Source organism: Gigantopelta aegis, chromosome 13 (assembly GCF_016097555.1).
Source record: "Gigantopelta aegis isolate Gae_Host chromosome 13, Gae_host_genome, whole genome shotgun sequence".
NCBI lineage: Eukaryota > Metazoa > Mollusca > Gastropoda > Neomphalida > Peltospiridae > Gigantopelta > Gigantopelta aegis.
Window position 1 is genome coordinate 16,672,622 of NC_054711.1, and position 17,958 is coordinate 16,690,579.

The following is a 17,958-nucleotide window of genomic DNA, read 5'->3' on the forward strand; positions in this document are numbered from 1 at the left end:
TGTACAACCATTATAAAGTATAATGTAAAGACAAAATGCTACATGGATGTTCATGTTACCAATATTACAACTAGAGCTGAACCAGTATACCACTCGAGCTATTTTGTGTGAAATCCTAGCGGTCACTTGTGGAAAATATCCCAGGTTAAAAACTAAAACATCAGTTCACATTAGTAGCTAATTTGATTCTATTCTTCAAAAGCATGAATTTTCAGAAGCAGAGGCTGTCACAGACGAACACCCCCCCCTTGTTATTTATGATTTTTCAAGATACTTTAATATACAGGTGATGATGATATTCGGACACCAACCTGACCGGTTAAGCATCGCATTGAGTAGAAGATGATCATACCCTTTAAAGCAGAGACAATCAGAGAATTCCACCTCTCTGTACCAGGAAAGTGAAAGATCATCTGCAACAATTACTGGCACTGATTGGTATTATCTGCAGATCCTATCCCCATGAGCATCATCCAACAATCTACTTGGCTCGCAATAAGGCATGGCGTAAACTTCGGATGTGCGTTGATTACATAAATACTCAACGAGCGAAGACGATAAGGATTTGTATAGCCCCCACCCACGGATCGAGCGAGATGTTCGATGACTCTCGCAGGTTCAAAGTATTACGCACACTGGCACATGAGGACGGTGAGGATATCATCAAAGTGGAGATTGAAAGAAAACACACAAGAATGAGAACAGCTTTCACCCACAAGGACAATAAAGCTTCATGTTGGGCCATTATGGATTTATGAGTTTTTTTTTTTTTTTTTTAATAACCACATGCCTTTTGCGTCTCTGGCCGACAGTCTGCCCCACCTCTCAACGGTAAGACATGAATGCTTTTGAGGTCTCCCATCTCAAATCTTGCTCGATAATCTTGATGAATTATTGTATTTTTCAGACACCTACGCGAGAACATCTCAACAGCCTTAGACAAACTTTTTCACGCCGAAATAAGCAAACCACGGGAGACTGGCGATGACTAACACCAAGCAAGTGTTTGCACCCCTGTTCAGACCAGCGATCCACGTTTCCTTGGGGCATATTGTTTCCGAGCAACGGTATTGAGGCAGATGCGCGTGAAAAGATTTAATGAAGATCAAGGGACTCTTGCCTATCACAAAGACCATAATAAGCAGTTAGACAGTTTCTTGGCTTTGCGCGCGTATTACGGAAGTTGTACACAAAAGATTTTGCTAAACATTGCGTTGAAACCCTTGCTATGCCTTTGATGCCTTCTACAAAGATCCAAGAGAAACAAGAATGCCCATACCTGATGAGGAGGAGACCATGGGAATGGGGTTAGTTAGACAGGAGGAATTGTTTACCAAAAGTGAAGGCCCAAGTACCGACTTCACCTCCAGTTCTAGGGTTATGCAGATTACCACCAAGCCCTTTAACTACACACCGATACCTGCAGCCAAGGACTAGGAGCGTTCTTATCAAGAACATGGGGTGGGTGCAAGAGAGTTATCAGTTTATGCTAGTTAGGGTTTAAGTAAGTAGGAAAAAGAATTATTCAGGCCTCACCGCCTTAGAATTTTTGCTTTGAAAATCGCGGCGGGTGACTGCAAAAGTTTCATGATTTTTGTTTTATGGCAAAATATTTATGTTTATACAGATACAATCCATATGACTTATATACTACCTCTGACTAAGCTTGATGCCCACTAGCGTAATCGTGCGTTCCTACAGCCATGCCTTTTGCACATGTATACCTACGATATTATTTACAGGTCATGCGGTTTTGAATAATGCTGACAGGCAGTTATCAAGATGTGCCAGGATTACAAGCAAAGCAGGAATCCACACAAGGATAGGATTCAGAGTCAGTTAAGGCGGTTCTGTATAATTGTTTAAATGTTCAACCTTTTGTACCAAGTCTTGTGTTATCAGCAGATGTGTGCGACGTCAACTGAAAAGAACCAGATTTCATGGGAATAACAGATCGAGGTGACGAGAATAGCTCAGCAGTCGCGATTATGTGTTGAGGATATGATAGAGCTCAGAAGAAGACATAGCTGTTCGAAGACTATCCACATACTACGCAAGTTCATTCTCATTGCAGTTTTGACAAGTTAGTTCTCCAGAGAGGAATTCCTGCCCCACAGGAACGTAACACTAGATGGTTGTGATAAACCTTCAGTTGGTGCTTCCATTATCAGCCCGTATAGTAACATGAAGCTTTTAAAAGATTTGCATACAGACATTGGGCTCCTTGGTCGCGAATTCAGATAGAACGTTGTCACTTCTAAGAGACAGATTCTTATGCCCTGGAATGTCAGCTGATGTTGAATAAAGAAACATTATCATTGTTGTAAATTGTTGGTATCTCATTTGTTTACATTTCAGGATTTAAATTTCCAAATGCTGTGCATTTCAAACAACTTCTTTGTGGTGAAAAATGGGTGCACTCCGACCAGGTTTAGTGGGTATTTATTTAAAACTACATGTAATATCCCTACAGATAAGAGTTAAAGTTTGTTTTGTTTAACGACACCACTAGAGCAGCTTAATCATCAGCTATTGGATGTCAAACATCTGGTAATTCTGACTCGCAATCATCAGAGGAAACCCACTACATTTTTCCATTAGCAGCAAGGGATCTTTTATATGCATTTCCTACAGACAGGACAGCACATACCATGGCCTTTGACCAGTTGTGTGAGAGATTTGACCAGTTGTGTGTGTGTGTGTGTGTGTGAGAGAGAGAGAGAGAGAGTTGGACAACAGAAGTTGTCTTTTCAGAATGTGTTGCCCCTTGGCAGGCAGAGGTGTCGTAAAGTCCACATACTACTGGTATTAGTAAAAATGTTATATAGAAACTTATATTATAAACAAATGAGCTTGAATTCGTCTGCCACAATTAAAGATGCATTCTAACCGCACACGTGCGAAAATATTTATCTATTACGCTGTACACGTGCGGTTAAGATACAGCGATTGAAATCAATTATTTCTAACATAATCGCTTGCGTCCAAGTGTTGTTACAAAAATAATTGAAACATAACACTATCTTACATGTATATCATGGCAAATAACAACCTGAACTCATTTGAAAACAAGTATTGTTTATTAGATATTAACAAAATATACATTGGTTTATGATAAAATACGTATGTTGTGCAATACAATGTATATAACAATTCATATTGGGGCTATTCCAGAAATTATTATGGGGGTGGGGTAGGTGGCTGTGTTTTAATACTAACTACCAAATGAATAAAATTAAATAATTTGCTATTAATCTAACAATATATACCGATGTCCAAAAGAAACTATACCAAGACAATTTTATTTAATTTCCTTTGTAATTTGGATAATGGCAATACAATGGTGGTTCAATATCTTTCTGCTTTTATGGAATAAAATTTTGTTCCCAACGTGCCAAAACACCAGTCTCATTATATATATGTTTTAAACATGCCATATATTTTGGTTTTCTTCAGTAGTCTCTCGGAGTATTGTTCTTTTGGATGTCAGTATATTTGAATATACACTCGAGTAAAGAGAAGAGGATCAACATATCTGCAGGTAACTGTGCAGGGCTGGGTTTTTTTTTATGGAAGATAGGTCATGCTCCCCCGAAAAATAACATTAATAAAAAATGTTTGGAGCAGAGTTGGGTTTCAACCCCCAAAACCCCTCCACCACTGTACATGCACCTGCCACCCAATCACAAATAAAAAATACCAATTCGACAACAAAACTCATCAAAATTTAAAAAATAATTTAAAACTCAGCAGACCCATCTGGTACAAGACGAGGAGAAAACTGAGCTGTCTACCCTCTCCACCTACCACCCCCCAAATTATTTTCAGGAACAGCCATCAATACACACGGCAGTATATACTATATGTTTGGTTAGTCATTAAACATGTCAGCAGTTGTATCCATGGACGGAATTAATGGTGACTATTTCATTTATAGTCGTAAATAATTGAATTTAATTAGTAATTGTACTAATGACATAATATATAACAGGACTCGAACTTACCAACTGGTCACTGTAGTTGTGATTCGAATTGCAGTAGGTTAGGGGTTTTTAGCCGCAAGATAAAACATATTACCGTTGGTTAATGCTTTTTCGCTTTTGATATTTTTTTTTAGAAAAAAGAAGTTTTTGTTTAATGACACCACTAGAGCACATTGATTTATTGATCATTGGCTATTGGATGTCGGACATTTGGTAATTTTGACATATAGTTTTAGAGGAAACCAGAACATTTTCCCCATTGGTAACGAATGATCTTGTAAATGCACCATCCCACAGACAGGATAACACATACCACTGCCTTTGAGATACTAGTGGTGGTGCACTGGCTAGAATGAAAAATAGTCCAGTGGGTCCACCTAGAATGTTGTAGAAAATGTTAACGGTCTAAAATTGCTGTAGGGCGCCTAAAAATTGTTATAGGTGATCATTTTGTCAGCGTAAAAAATATTTCAAAATTGCCTTTGGTAACAAATTCTTAAATTCGAGCCCTGATATAATAATCATTATAAATTTGCATAATCTAGTAATTAAAATATAGCAATTATTATAATAGTATAATTATACATGATTATATAGTAGTACAAAATGTATAGAAATAAAAACTTATTTTCAGCAGTTGAAAAGTGGACGGTTGATTGACAGTAAATACACAGTAGAATAGAAATTGGTAAACCCAATACACAATGTATAATAAACTGTAAAAACTGCACTGGACAAATGAGACATACATGGAGATTATTACACGAGCTTGTGTGTCGTACCGATTCTTGTATTCCCTGAGCGAGAGTGAGGGTAATACATGAATCCTGATATGAGTTTCGTAAAAACACTATGATTCACACACGAATGTAACAATTTCTTTATTATTGATATTATCATCATACACGAATGTAACAATTTCTTTATTATTGATATTATCCGTAATATGTTTTTACGAATAACAAGACTGACATTTTAACTTTATACCTACATGTATAAGTAATGCAAACAAACAAAAAACAAAATCATATTTTACATTACACTGTTACCACAGTAATAATTATAATCCCCTTCCTATGGTGTCTTGATCTTTGATTGCTTGTATCATGTCTACCATTTTTTGTTTTATTAAACTTTGAAAATCAGTGTCGGGTTTCTTTTTTTAAGAATATATTTGTGTTTTAGAGAGACTATATTTTATCAATAATTAACATACAAACATACATCTACATACATTTATACAGTGTTCATTTAAACCATTCATGAGTGTAGACGTAAAACATGACACAGTGCCAAAAAAATAATGAAATTTTGTCACTGCATAGCAGCAATGTCTCCATCTTTGTCAACTCACTCTCACTCTCTCACACTCTCACACTCTCTCTCTCACTCTCACACTCTCTCTCTCTCTCTCTCTCTCTCTCTCTCTCTCTCTCTCTCTCTCTCTCTCTCTCTCTCTCTCTCTCTCTCTCTCTTCATCAAACATTTCAACTTATTTTTGTATTTATATTCAATTAAGGTTCAAGCACGCTGTCCTGGACACACACCTCGGCTATCTGTCCAGGACACTGGGTTAGTGGTTAGTGAGAGAGAATCGGGTGTAGTGGGCTTACACCTACCCATTGAGTCTTTAAAACTTGCTCTGGGTGGGAGCCGGTACCAGGCTGCAAACCCTGTACCTACCAACCTCATGTCTGATGGCTTAACTACGACACTGAGGCTGGTCTGATCAAACCAACCACATTGCCAAAACAATATCTCAAGGGAGATAATTTACCAATTTAAAAAAAAAAAAATTGGTTATTCTACACAACTTGTAAATTATTATTTCTTTTAAAAATTGTCTGGCCACAAAATATATTCATATTTTGTTGAATTAAAAATAAATTCAAATGCAAAATAGAATATAATGTTAAAATATTGCAAGTATAATAATTATTAACATTATGACAAGTCACAGTGTCCACAATTATCTAAATGGAAAATGGCACATTGTAGAAAATATATACATGTGTATGATCAAAATACATCAATATACATGTATCACAGTTGGATTTTAAACATTACATATTCAATATTTTCTTCTTGCATAACAAATGATTATGTACTGAACACAACTGGAGAAAATGTGCGTAGGGCTGTTCACACACTCACCTGGAGCAGTAAATTGATCGCTTGGCAATAAAAAGTACAGTGAAATTAATTTAAAGGCATATTGTCACAGACCACTGACCTATTTAAAGGCATATTGTCACAGACCACTGACCTATTTAAAGGCATATTGTCACAGACCACTGACCTATTTAAATGGTCTAACAAAGTATTACCTGAACAAAAATAATTTGATCTGTCCCTAAATGTACTTTATTCAACCATCTTCATAACCACCATACTCCATTTATTAATGACATTTTGTAAAAATAATTGAATTATGGCAATGGTCCATAATTCAAAAACTAAAATTGCAGAGAGGGATGACATGGATTTCTGAATTTTCACTCCATCATGGTTCAGTTAAGGTGATGTGGTAGATAGATTTGGTTTCCAACAATTAATGTAATTTATATTTATTATCAATTTTTTTAGAGAAATAAGGTCCTTATATCCGTGACAGTATGCCTTTAAAACTTTGTGTGACTGCCTGCCTTAACACTATTTTAGGAGAGTGATCTTCAGCTTGCGTTGATTTTACTCGTGGTGAAAACTGCCTACTGGTAGAAGCTAGTTAAACATTTTCTACTAGGTCAGTTGGTCGAGCACTGGACACTTACACAGAAATTCACTGGTTCGAATCTCCGCAGTGGAGGTTGATTGTCTGACATTAATGCACTTCATGGGTTCAGGGCCCGTGCTTATAAAACTTGAGTCCAGACTTAATCTGTAATGACGTTACATGCATACAGTTTGTATGGCGTTGCCATGACGTTCACGTCTCAGACTATTATAAGCACCAGGCCAAGTCTGTAGAATATTCTTGATGGTTATGTTACACAGGAGGTCACTGGTTCAAATCTCCTCAGTGGAGATTGATTATCTGCAACATTAATGCACTTCATGTTGTAAGGTCTGTAGAATATTCTTAATGGCTGAATTACACAGAAAGTCACTGGTTCAAATCTCTTCAGTGGAGGCTGAATGTCTGTGAGATTAATGCACTTCGTGTCAGGTCTGTAGAATATTCTTAATGGCTGAATTACACAGAAAGTCACTGGTTCAAATCTCTTCAGTGGAGGCTGAATTTCTGTGAGATTAATGCACTTCGTGTCAGGTCTGTAGAATATTCTTAATGGTTGAATTACACAGAAGGTCACTGGTTCGAATCTCCGGTGGTGGTTGATTGTCTGTGACATTAATGCACTTAGCGTGTTCAAGTCTGTAGAATATTCTTGATGGATGAATTATACAGAAGGTCACTAGTTTGAATCTCCAGTGGTGGTTGATTGTCTGTGACATTAATGCACTTAGCGTGTTCAAGTCTGTAGAATATTCTTGATGGATGAATTATACAGAAGGTCACTAGTTTGAATCTCCGGTGGTGGTTGATTGTCTGTGACATTAATGCACTTAGCGTGTTCAAGTCTGTAGAATATTCTTGATGGTTGAGTTGGTGTCCCCGCTGGAACTGCGACTAGAAATAACCTTCCCAGTGTAGTGCACCTCGCTCTCCTTAATCTCCGTCGATCTCTTGTACAACTTGGCTGCAGTCTCATAGTCTTTCTGACAATACAAAATAAGAATAATTAAAAAAAAAAAAAAACACAAGCATTTTGAGCTTACTATAAAAGCAATGTATGTATGTATGCCTGGCCTCGGTGGTGTCGTGGTTAAGCCATCAGACTTAAAGCTGGTAGGTACAGGGTTCACAGCCCGATACCGGCTCCCACCCAGAGCAAGTTTTAACGACTCGATGGGTAGAAGTAAGACTACTACATCCTTTTTTTCTCTCTCTTGCCTCTAACATCTAACAACTAACCCACTGTCCTCGACAGACAGACCAGAGAGCTGAGGTGTGTGCTCAGGACAGCATGCTTGAACCGTAACTGGATATAAGCATGAAAAATAAAGTTGAAAAAAAAAAAAAAAAATCTTTTATATGCACCATCCCACAGACAGGATAGCACATACCATGGCCTTTGATATACCAGTCATGGTGCACTGGCTAGAGCGAGAAATAGCCCAATAGGCCCACCGTTGGGGATTGATCCTAGACCGACTGTGCATCAAGTGAGCATTTTCCCACTGGGCTACGTCCTGCCTTCAAATTCCCATGAAAGTCAACCATGATCTGACCATAATTGTGTCAGAAAATGTGTAAATCCGCCACAAAGTCAAACTTGATCTGTAACTACATTTTCTGCTCAATGCATTGAAGCACTGTGAAAACAAGTATGGAAAACTATATGTGGAACAGACAGACAGACAGATAGAAAGATAGACAGGCAGACAGGATGAAGACGAAACCTATAGTCCCCTCCGGTTGGACAAGTAGGGGACTTGCAAACAATGTCGAAGAATAGGTGCAACAATAGTCAATATGTAAAAGTAAAAGGTTTTTTTTTCCATCAACACCATTAGAGCACCCTAATTAATCATCGGCTATTAAGATACTAAACATTTGATACTTTTTGACACTGTTTTCAAGGAAATCTGCTACATTTTTCCATCAGCAGCAAAGTATGTTTAATGTACACTTCCCCACAGACAGGACAGCACATATAACCAGATATAGTGCATTGGTTGACACATGAGAAAACCTAATCAGAGTCCACTGAGGGGGTTTGATCCTAAGCTGCAAGCACCTCGGGCGAGCTCTCTGAAGTCCTAGGATTACCAGTAAACATTACAGAGCAACACAGGTCAAGTTGTTGTGAATTTAAATCATTCATTAATGTCAAATTTCCAATAAACATTACAGAGCAACACAGGTCAAGTTGTTGTGAATTTAAATCATTCATTAATGTAGTCAAATTACCAGTAAACATTACAGAGCAACACAGGTCAAGTTGTTGTGAATTTAAATCATTCATTAATGTAGTCAAATTACCAGTAAACATTACAGAGCAACACAGGTCAAGTTGTTGTGAATTTAAATCATTCATTAATGTAGTCAAATTACCAGTAAACATTACAGAGTAACACAGGTCAAGTTGTTGTGAATTTAAATCATTCATTAATGTAGTCAAATTTCCAGTAAACATTACAGAGCAACACAGGTCAAGTTGTTGTGAATTTAAATCATTCATTAATGTAGTCAAATTACCAGTAAACATTACAGAGCAACACAGGTCAAGTTGTTGTGAATTTAAATCATTCATTAATGTAGTCAAATTTCGTTTTATACAGTGAAACTTTTCTAAACTGGACACCCTCGGGACCAAGTAAAATGTCTGGTTTTAAGAGGTATTCAGATTATAGAGGTTCTCTTCTGTACATATATTTAAAAAGGGGCAGTGAAAAATGTCCGGTGTAGAGGGAATTCCGGTTTACAGAGATTTCACTGGAGGGAGAGGGAGAGGGAGAGCGAGAGAGAGACTGCTATTAATACATGATTCCATGTAGGGGGGGGGGGGGGGGGGGGTTGGTTACAGCATCTATGCTTGCATATTGGTGAGAGAATAGGAGTGGAGAAAAAGAGAGAGATGCAGATAGAAGTAAACACATATAATCCATTCTGTTGGTAAGGTGTGTAACGTGTACAGGCCTTGATGAGACTTGAACCAGTGTCATGAGTTTCACAGTCCATCAGCTTATCCACTGGACCACGGAGCTAATTTATCTTGGTCAAATTCACGAGACAAACTCACCATTTCGTATTTCATCACTGCCAGGTTTCTCAGCGTCTCTGCGATGGTTGAGTGATGTGGACCGAAATTTTCCTCGTATATCTTCAGTGCTTGTTCATACAGAGGCTCTGCCTCGGCGAATCTGTTCTGTTAAATAGAAAAGACAAGGAAATGTTTTAACGACACACCCAACACATTTTATATATGTCTATATGGCATCAGATATATGGTCAAGGACCACACAGATATTGAGAGAAGAAACCCGCTGTCGCCGCTTCATGGGCTACTCTTTTCGATTAGCAGCATATGCACCATCCCACAGACAGCGTAGTACATACTGCGGCCTTTGATATACAAGTCGTGGTGCACTGGCTGGAACGAGAAATGGCCCGCCCACAGGGATTAATCCCAGACTGATCGCGCATTGAGCGAGCACTTTACCACTGGGCTACGTCCAGCCCCTAGAAAAGACAAGTATTCTGGTATATAGTCTTTCCCACAGGGAACGTCTTTTATCATACTGTGGTATTTACTACAAGTTATTTATCTCTGAGCCAATTGTTTTCTAAATTGCACACACAATTTTTTTTTTCAAAACACTTTTACTTTTTTCTTACACCAAGCCAAACTGAAATTATTCAAACATTTTTGTAGGAGGATGGGATGGACTATAGTCCTGTACATATTAACAAAATAGTAGGAAACATTTGATTTAAAAAAATGTGTTTATGCAAATGTATGATTAGCCTAATGTAATTGTTTTTAAAAATAAGTTAAATTTTAAAATTAAATTCTATAAAATAATTGTTTTTAAATTTAATAAATTAAATAAAAAAATTTAAACACTGAGATGAACATTCATAAATGCAACTATAAATCATGTTTTATTGCTCTACAACTAAAGAAAGAAATGTTTTATTAACGACACACTCAACACATTTTATTTACGGTTATATAGCGTCAGACATATGGTTAAGGACCACACAGATATTGAGAGAGGAGACCCGCTGTCACCACTTCATGGTCTACTCTTTTCGATTAGCAGCAAGGGATCTTTTATATGCACCATCCCACAGACAGGATAGCACATACCACAGCCTTTGATATACCAGTTGTGGTGCACTGGCTGGAATGAGAAATAGCACAATGGGCCCACAGACGGGGATCGATCCCAGACCGACCGCACATCGAGTGAGTGCTTTACCACTGGGCTATGTCCTGCCCTGTTCTACAACTAAGTACAAAATCTTAAAAGTTTAGCTATACACAAACGTTGATATCATCGGAAAGGTAATACAGTGCCTATAGCTCATGTTTAACTTCATCAAGGGGAGACAATAAGATTGATTCTCTCACCTGTTGCGAGTACAGCACGGCCAGATTGACGAGTGCGGTGGCGACAGATGGATGGAACAGACCAAACGACTTCTCTCGAATCTCTACAGCCTGTTTGTACAGCGGCTCTGCTTTGTCAAATTTACCCTGAAAAACAAAACAAAAACACTAACAACATGAAGACCGGCCTCGTTGGTGCAGTGGTTAAGCCATCGGACTACAGGCTGGTAGGTACAGGGTTCACAGCCCGGTACCAACTCCAACCCAAAGCGACTTCTTAAGGGCTCAATGGGTAGGTGTAAGGCCACTACACCCTCTTCTCTCTCACTAACCACTAACAACTAACCTACTGTCCTGGACAGACAGCTTGCTTGAACCTTAATTGGATAAGAGCACGAAAATAAATTGAAATTAATTAACAACATGAATAAGGAAAAACAACACAATATATAGGCCCTATTTGTGTTCAAATAGATATCAAACAAACTCATCATTTTGATTAATAAAGTATATTTTAAATGACCATGTGGATTATTTGTAAGTGTGATAATGAGTGTTTGACTGCACGTGAAGTATTATTTGTGTAATCTCTTGCATCACTATTTCTTTTTTTCTTCTTTTTTCTTTCATATTACTTTGTGCGTAATATACACTCTTCAAAAAAAGTAGAGGAACCTGAAATATCAAAACATACGTTTTGACCACAGACATCCTAGTAGAGAACATTCAGGTCTCTTTATCAACACACCGAAACACATTCCATAGTTTGCACATGCATCACGCTTTTTTGCGTGGGGTATTATTCTCGATTTTGACAATTTCCAGGAATTTCGATTAATCACTGTGGAACATTATTTCTGTCAATCTTTTTCATTCCGATGATCATACAGTTGTTATTGTTTTGTTTTTAGTCATTTTTATTGTTTGACTTTACGATTTACTGATAAAAAATGTCAACTTTCAAATTTCACTTCTGACCTAGCGGTTGTAATGTTTGCCCAATTAATTCACTATTATCACATAACCATTCCCCACAGCTAATATACCTTACAATTTTGGCAACTGTAAATTCTTATTAAAGTTCCCCTACTTTTTTTGAAGAGTATATTTCCTTCCACTGGTTATCTTTGACTGTTTAAATGAAGTTTAAATATACAGTTATGTAATATCAGTCGCCATGAATATTGTATTGTATGCCAAACTTGTGCCCGATTCTTTTGTTCTTTGTACAATAAAATATGTTTTCAATCAATGTAAAACAAGTCCACAAAACAACACTTGCTAAGTCAAACACGGATAGTTCGTTTCTTAAGGTTCATACTTTCAGGGATCACATTGGAACGAATTTCGGTTTAACCAATTTTCAGATACAGAGGAACGTATCTAAACCGGACCCTGAACAAACTAGACACCTTTTAAAACCAGCCAAGTTTCTTGGTCTCTTATTTTCTGAATCCTAAAATGAGATTCTCTAAACACAGAATTCTGCCTAAAAATGGATAAATATTATGTCCTCAGCATGATCACTGGATGTAGTTTATTTGCTTGGAAATTATTCAAAAGTGAATAATTTAAATAAATTTCCAAACAATAAATGTTATAGCCATATTGTATACAAATTAACAATTGGCTAACTTGGCAGTGGACAAATTGAACCCTGACACTGGTACAGTATCTGCACAGCCAATCTGTGAAAAAAGTCAAAACAATCAATCCAACCACCTATGTCTAGTTGACTTTGTTGGTGGTTTGCGTACTGTATTTTAAAGTACATCACTGAAATACGAAACTATGCCTAGCTGACTTTGCTGGTGGGTTATGTACTGTATTCTAAAAGACCATCACCGATATACGAAACTATGCCTAGCTGACTTTGTTGGTGGTCTGTGTACTGTATTCTAAAAGACCATCACCGATATACGAAACTATGCCTAGCTGACTTTGTTGGTGGTCTGTGTACTATATTCTAAACGACCATCACTGATATACGAAACTATGACTAGCTGTCTTTGTTGGTGGTTTGGGTACTGTATTCTAAAAGACCATCACTGATATACGAAACTATGCCTAGCTGACTTTGTTGGTGGTTTGTGTACTGTATTCTAATCACTGATATATGAAACTATGCCTAGCTGACTTTGTTGGTGGTTTGGGTACTGTATTCTAAACGACCATCACTGATATACGAAACTATGCCTAGCTGACTTTGTTGGTGGTTTGTGTACTGTATTCTAAAAGACCATCACCGATATACGAAACTATGCCTCACTGACTTTGTTGATGGTTTGTGTACTGTATTCTAAAAGACCATCACTGATATACGAACCTGTTTCTTGTACAGCATAGCAAGATTCTTAATAATCCCAGCACACCCCGGACTGTCTGGTGCTAGGAACTGGAAAAACAATACAGAGAAAAAGAATGTTAGTATGTCACAGTTAAATTTCAAATATAGGGTACTGAAAATATACTGTACATCTTCGTTTATAAGTCGAGTTTTTTTGCATCAAAATATTATTTTATAACTTAGAGGGTCGACTTATAAGGGGGTCAGAAAATTACACAATTTTGTTTTTAGCAGTTTGGGGAAGGTATTGCAAGTTTTTACTGTTGAATTATACCAGTGTTTATACATGTACCTCAGGACATATTCCCTTTTGATGCCACATGTAATCAATGAGATTTGATTGAATATGGAATACCGCGATGTACAAAGCTGATTGCTGAAAGAAATACATTAAAATGTATTGGTAATTTCTTATGGGTCGACTTATAAACGGGTCAATAAAAACAAATCTGTTTTCAGGGCTTGAAATATGGGGGGTCGACATATAGGCAGGGTCGACATACAGGCAAAGATATACAGTAGGGTATGGAAAATTAATGGATGGGGGGGGGGGAATCTAGCACTTGAGTCATAGGATTTAGCTCTCTTGGTGGACCCATTCTCTGACTGTCCCCCCCCACCCCCATCCTAACCAGTGCTCCAGACTGGTATATCAAAGATTGTGGTATGTGTTATCACGACTTTGAGAACGTGCAAATTAAAGACCCCTTGCTTCTAATGGAAACATCAATGTGTTCTACGTTATGACATATTTATCAAGTTTACAAATTTTGTTTTTTAAATTCTATTAAATTTTTTACTAATTGCTATTTTCAAAATTCTGCCCATTTTCAACTCTACCCTACCCTCCCCCCCCCCCCCCCCCCATCACGAGTCAGGCCACCAATCTTATCGGAGGCAGGACCCTGGATGGGCGTTAAACTAGATATCTATCTTTACAAGTGAAATTATGTTTTTATTATTATTAAAGCCCTTTTCACAGATGTGCAATACTTTGTTTTTCATTCTTATGGCTTTGATACTTTTGTATATTTACCTAGTGACCTGAACAATTGTTCTTGACTTACTTCAATGAGGGAAATGTTTTATTTAACAATGCACTCAACACATTTTATTTACGATTATATGGCGTCAAACATATAGTTAACCTTGGGCCACACAGATATTAAGAGAGGAAACCCGCTGTCGCCACTTCATGGGCTACTCTTTATGATTAGCTGCAAGGGATCTTTTATATGCACCATCCCACAGACAGGATAGCACATACTGCAGCCTTTGATATACCAGTTGTGGTGCACTGGCTGGAGCAAAAAATAGCCATGCATGGATGTTTAACAACACAGGGTAATTGGTTATTGGGTGTCAGATATATGAATGAAACAGTGTATGGAGCTGAGGTGAATTTTATTCAAAAACGTATATCAAAGCCTGTTACAAGACCAATATGAAAAGTGTGTCAACAACTAACACATCGTACAAACCTTGAGTCGTATCTCCAGTGCGCGTTCATACAGCGGCTCAGCCTTATCAAACTGTTTGCGGTCATTGTACAGCGCAGCCAGGTTGTTGAGCGACTGGGCGAGGTCTGGGTGGTCAGGACCAAGAGTTACCTCCCTCATCTCAAGAGAACGCTTGAAGAAAGACTCGGCAGTACTAGAGGGTGAAATTAAAAAGTACAATCAATGGAACAATTTATCAAAAGACGTGCTTTCAGTCACTAAAGATCTAAGCAGGCTGACCTATAGATCATGGGCACTACTAAAACAAAAATCAATCAACCACTAAAATAAAAATCAATCAACCAATCAACTATATTTTCCTACTCATTTCAACTTATTTTCATGCTTATATCCAATTAAGGTTCAAGTACACTGTCCTGGGCAAACACTTCAGCTATCTGGGCTGTCTGTCCAGTTGCTAGTGGTTAGTGGGAGAAAAGAGGGTGTAGTGGTCTTACACAGTCATTAAAACTCACTCTGGGTGGGAGTTAGCAGGCCTCAGTAAAATTGGTAGCCCATAAATTTTAATAAACTTTTAAAAAAGGAGAGAAAAAAAGCAAAATCATTTATTTTTATTTAAACATTGTTTTAGGTGTGTGTTTTTTTTAGGTGTTTAAGCATCTTGTTGATTGCAGAGTAACTGGACATACCAAAAAAAAATCTAGTAGCCTGTCAGACTACCAGGTTTAGATATCTGGTAGCCCGAACGAGAAACTGGTAGTCAAAACACCCCGGGCTACTGCTAAGGTCGAGTCCTGTTAGGGATGGGAAAGAAAGAAAGACATGTTTTATTTAACGACGCACTCAACACATTTTATTTAAGGTTATATGGCATCGGACATATGGTTAAGGACCATACAGATATTGAGAAAGGAAACCCGCTGTCGCCACTTCATGGGCTATTCTTTCCGATTAGCAGCAAGGGATCTTTTACATGCACCATTCCACAGACAGGGTAGTGCATACCATGGCCTTTGATATACCAGTTGTGGTGCACTGGCTGGAACAAGAAATAGCCCAATGGGCCCACCGACGGGGATCGATCCTACACCAACCGCGCATCGAGCGAATGCTGTACCACTGGGCTACGTCCCGCCTGTTAGGGATGGGATGCACTGAGCTTTTAAAAAGTTTTTATTAAAGATTGAAAGTTTATTTCAGCTGGTTCTGATTCAATGCAATTAATTAATTAAACATGATTTTCGCTCCTTACTCGAAGTTGTTCTGAAGATAGTTGAGCACGCCCAGTTCATTCAGTGTTCTAGCGAGATCTGGGGAGTCGGGACCAATTGCTAACTCCTCGAGATGGAGAGTTCTTCTTTGAAGGGGGTCAACTCCACGAGGCTGTCCCTGAAACAAAAACAGTCGAGAAAATTTACTTTATCAGCCTCGTTTTTTAATCCCAATAACATATAAAAACATTTAAATATCTAAAATGCCAATAAACCCAGACTGAATACACAGCTCAAATGGGAACTAATGTCTTTCCGTTACGATCGGTCCCTGTGGTACAGTAATAATGCTGCATTCAAATGTGCTCGAAATTACCATATTGACAACCTTCTGACTTGAAAATAGTGTCTGAAATGATCCAAAGCATGTATTTACAAGTTGCAAACTCAGAAAAAAGGCTACCCAAGCGACCTTCACCGTATGAATTAAAACAAAATGAGGATGAAACTAATTGTTTATTTAATGACGCATTCAACACATTTTATTTATGGTTATATGGCATCATGTGGTTAAGGACCACACAGATATAGAGAGAGGAAACCCACTGTCACCACTTCACGGGCATCTTTTTTCGATTAGCAGCAAAGAATCTTTTATATGCACCATCGCAGAGACAAGATAGTGCATACCATGACCTTTGTTACACCAGTCATGGTACACTAGCTGGAGCGAGAAATAGCCCAATGGGCCCACTGACAGGGATCGATCCTAAACTGACCGTGCATCAAGTGAGCTTAATTGAAAGACATGAAGGACTCTTTAACGACACCCCAGCATGAAAAATACAAAGACTATTGGGTGTCACAAATTGCCAACATCAATATAAAATAAAATAAAAAACTTAATTGGATGCAAAAAATTAAAATAAGGGTTCAAAGAACAAAACCATTCATAACAAAGACTATATGATCGTTATAAAACAAACTTACAGACTGCAATCGCAATGGTTTGCTTTTCTTCTTAATGGATACAACTCTTTTCCTTAGAGGTTCTGCTAAGTCATGTCTGTAATATAAAAAGAAAAGAAAAAACAAATTGTTACAATGTTTGTTTAATGCAGTGTATCAAGTTAGCGTTTCCCCACCCACAATTGCATACCAGACAAGACTATAACGTTTTATTGTTAATGTATTGCCTAGTTGAATAAAGTAAACATTTGCTTTATTTAACACCATTAGGGCACACTGGTTAAGTAAACAACGGCTATTTGATATCTAACATTTGGTAATTCTGACTCATAGTGTTCAGAGGAAACCTGCTACATTTTTCCATTAGCAGCAAGGGGTCTTTGATATGCACTTTCCCCAAAGATAGAACAGCACATACCACGACCCTTTATTCATTAATGAGACACTGGTTAGAACAAGAAAAACCTCACTGACTAGTGTGACAGTCCAATCCATTCACTAACCCACACACAACCTCCCATTTATCCATCCATCCTCTCATCTATTCATCCGTCCTCCCATCCATTCATCTATCCTCCCATCTATTTATCCATCCTCCCATTCATTCATTCATCCATCCTACCATCCATTCATCCATCCTCCCATCCTCCCATCTATTCATCCGTCCTCCCATCTATCTATCTATTCTGCCTTCCTCGCATCCATTTATCCATCCTCCCTCTCTTCCATTAATCCATTTATCCATCCTCCCATTCATCCATCCATCCTTCCACCCATTCATCCTGTCATTCATCCATCCATCCTCCCATCGTTCCATCCTTTCATCCATCCACTCACCCTCTAATCCATTGATCCATCAATCCTCCCATT

The 17,958-nt window shown here is 37.9% G+C and overlaps 1 protein-coding gene across 1 annotated transcript in view; it reads right to left on the reverse strand.

The window, feature by feature from the left end:
• Positions 1-6,498: 6,498 nt before the first annotated feature.
• The window catches only part of LOC121387533 (nephrocystin-3-like), a 40,947-nt gene continuing 29,487 nt past the window's right edge, over positions 6,499-17,958 (reverse strand). Inside the window, exons 23-29 of the mRNA XM_041518686.1 lie at positions 17,110-17,185; positions 16,161-16,297; positions 14,930-15,101; positions 13,428-13,496; positions 11,123-11,248; positions 9,788-9,913; positions 6,499-7,700 (exon numbers count right to left, since the gene is read on the reverse strand). Of these exons, the coding sequence (XP_041374620.1) occupies positions 7,557-7,700; positions 9,788-9,913; positions 11,123-11,248; positions 13,428-13,496; positions 14,930-15,101; positions 16,161-16,297; positions 17,110-17,185 (850 nt within the window). The 3' untranslated portion in view covers positions 6,499-7,556. The remainder of the gene's footprint in view (positions 7,701-9,787; positions 9,914-11,122; positions 11,249-13,427; positions 13,497-14,929; positions 15,102-16,160; positions 16,298-17,109; positions 17,186-17,958) is intronic.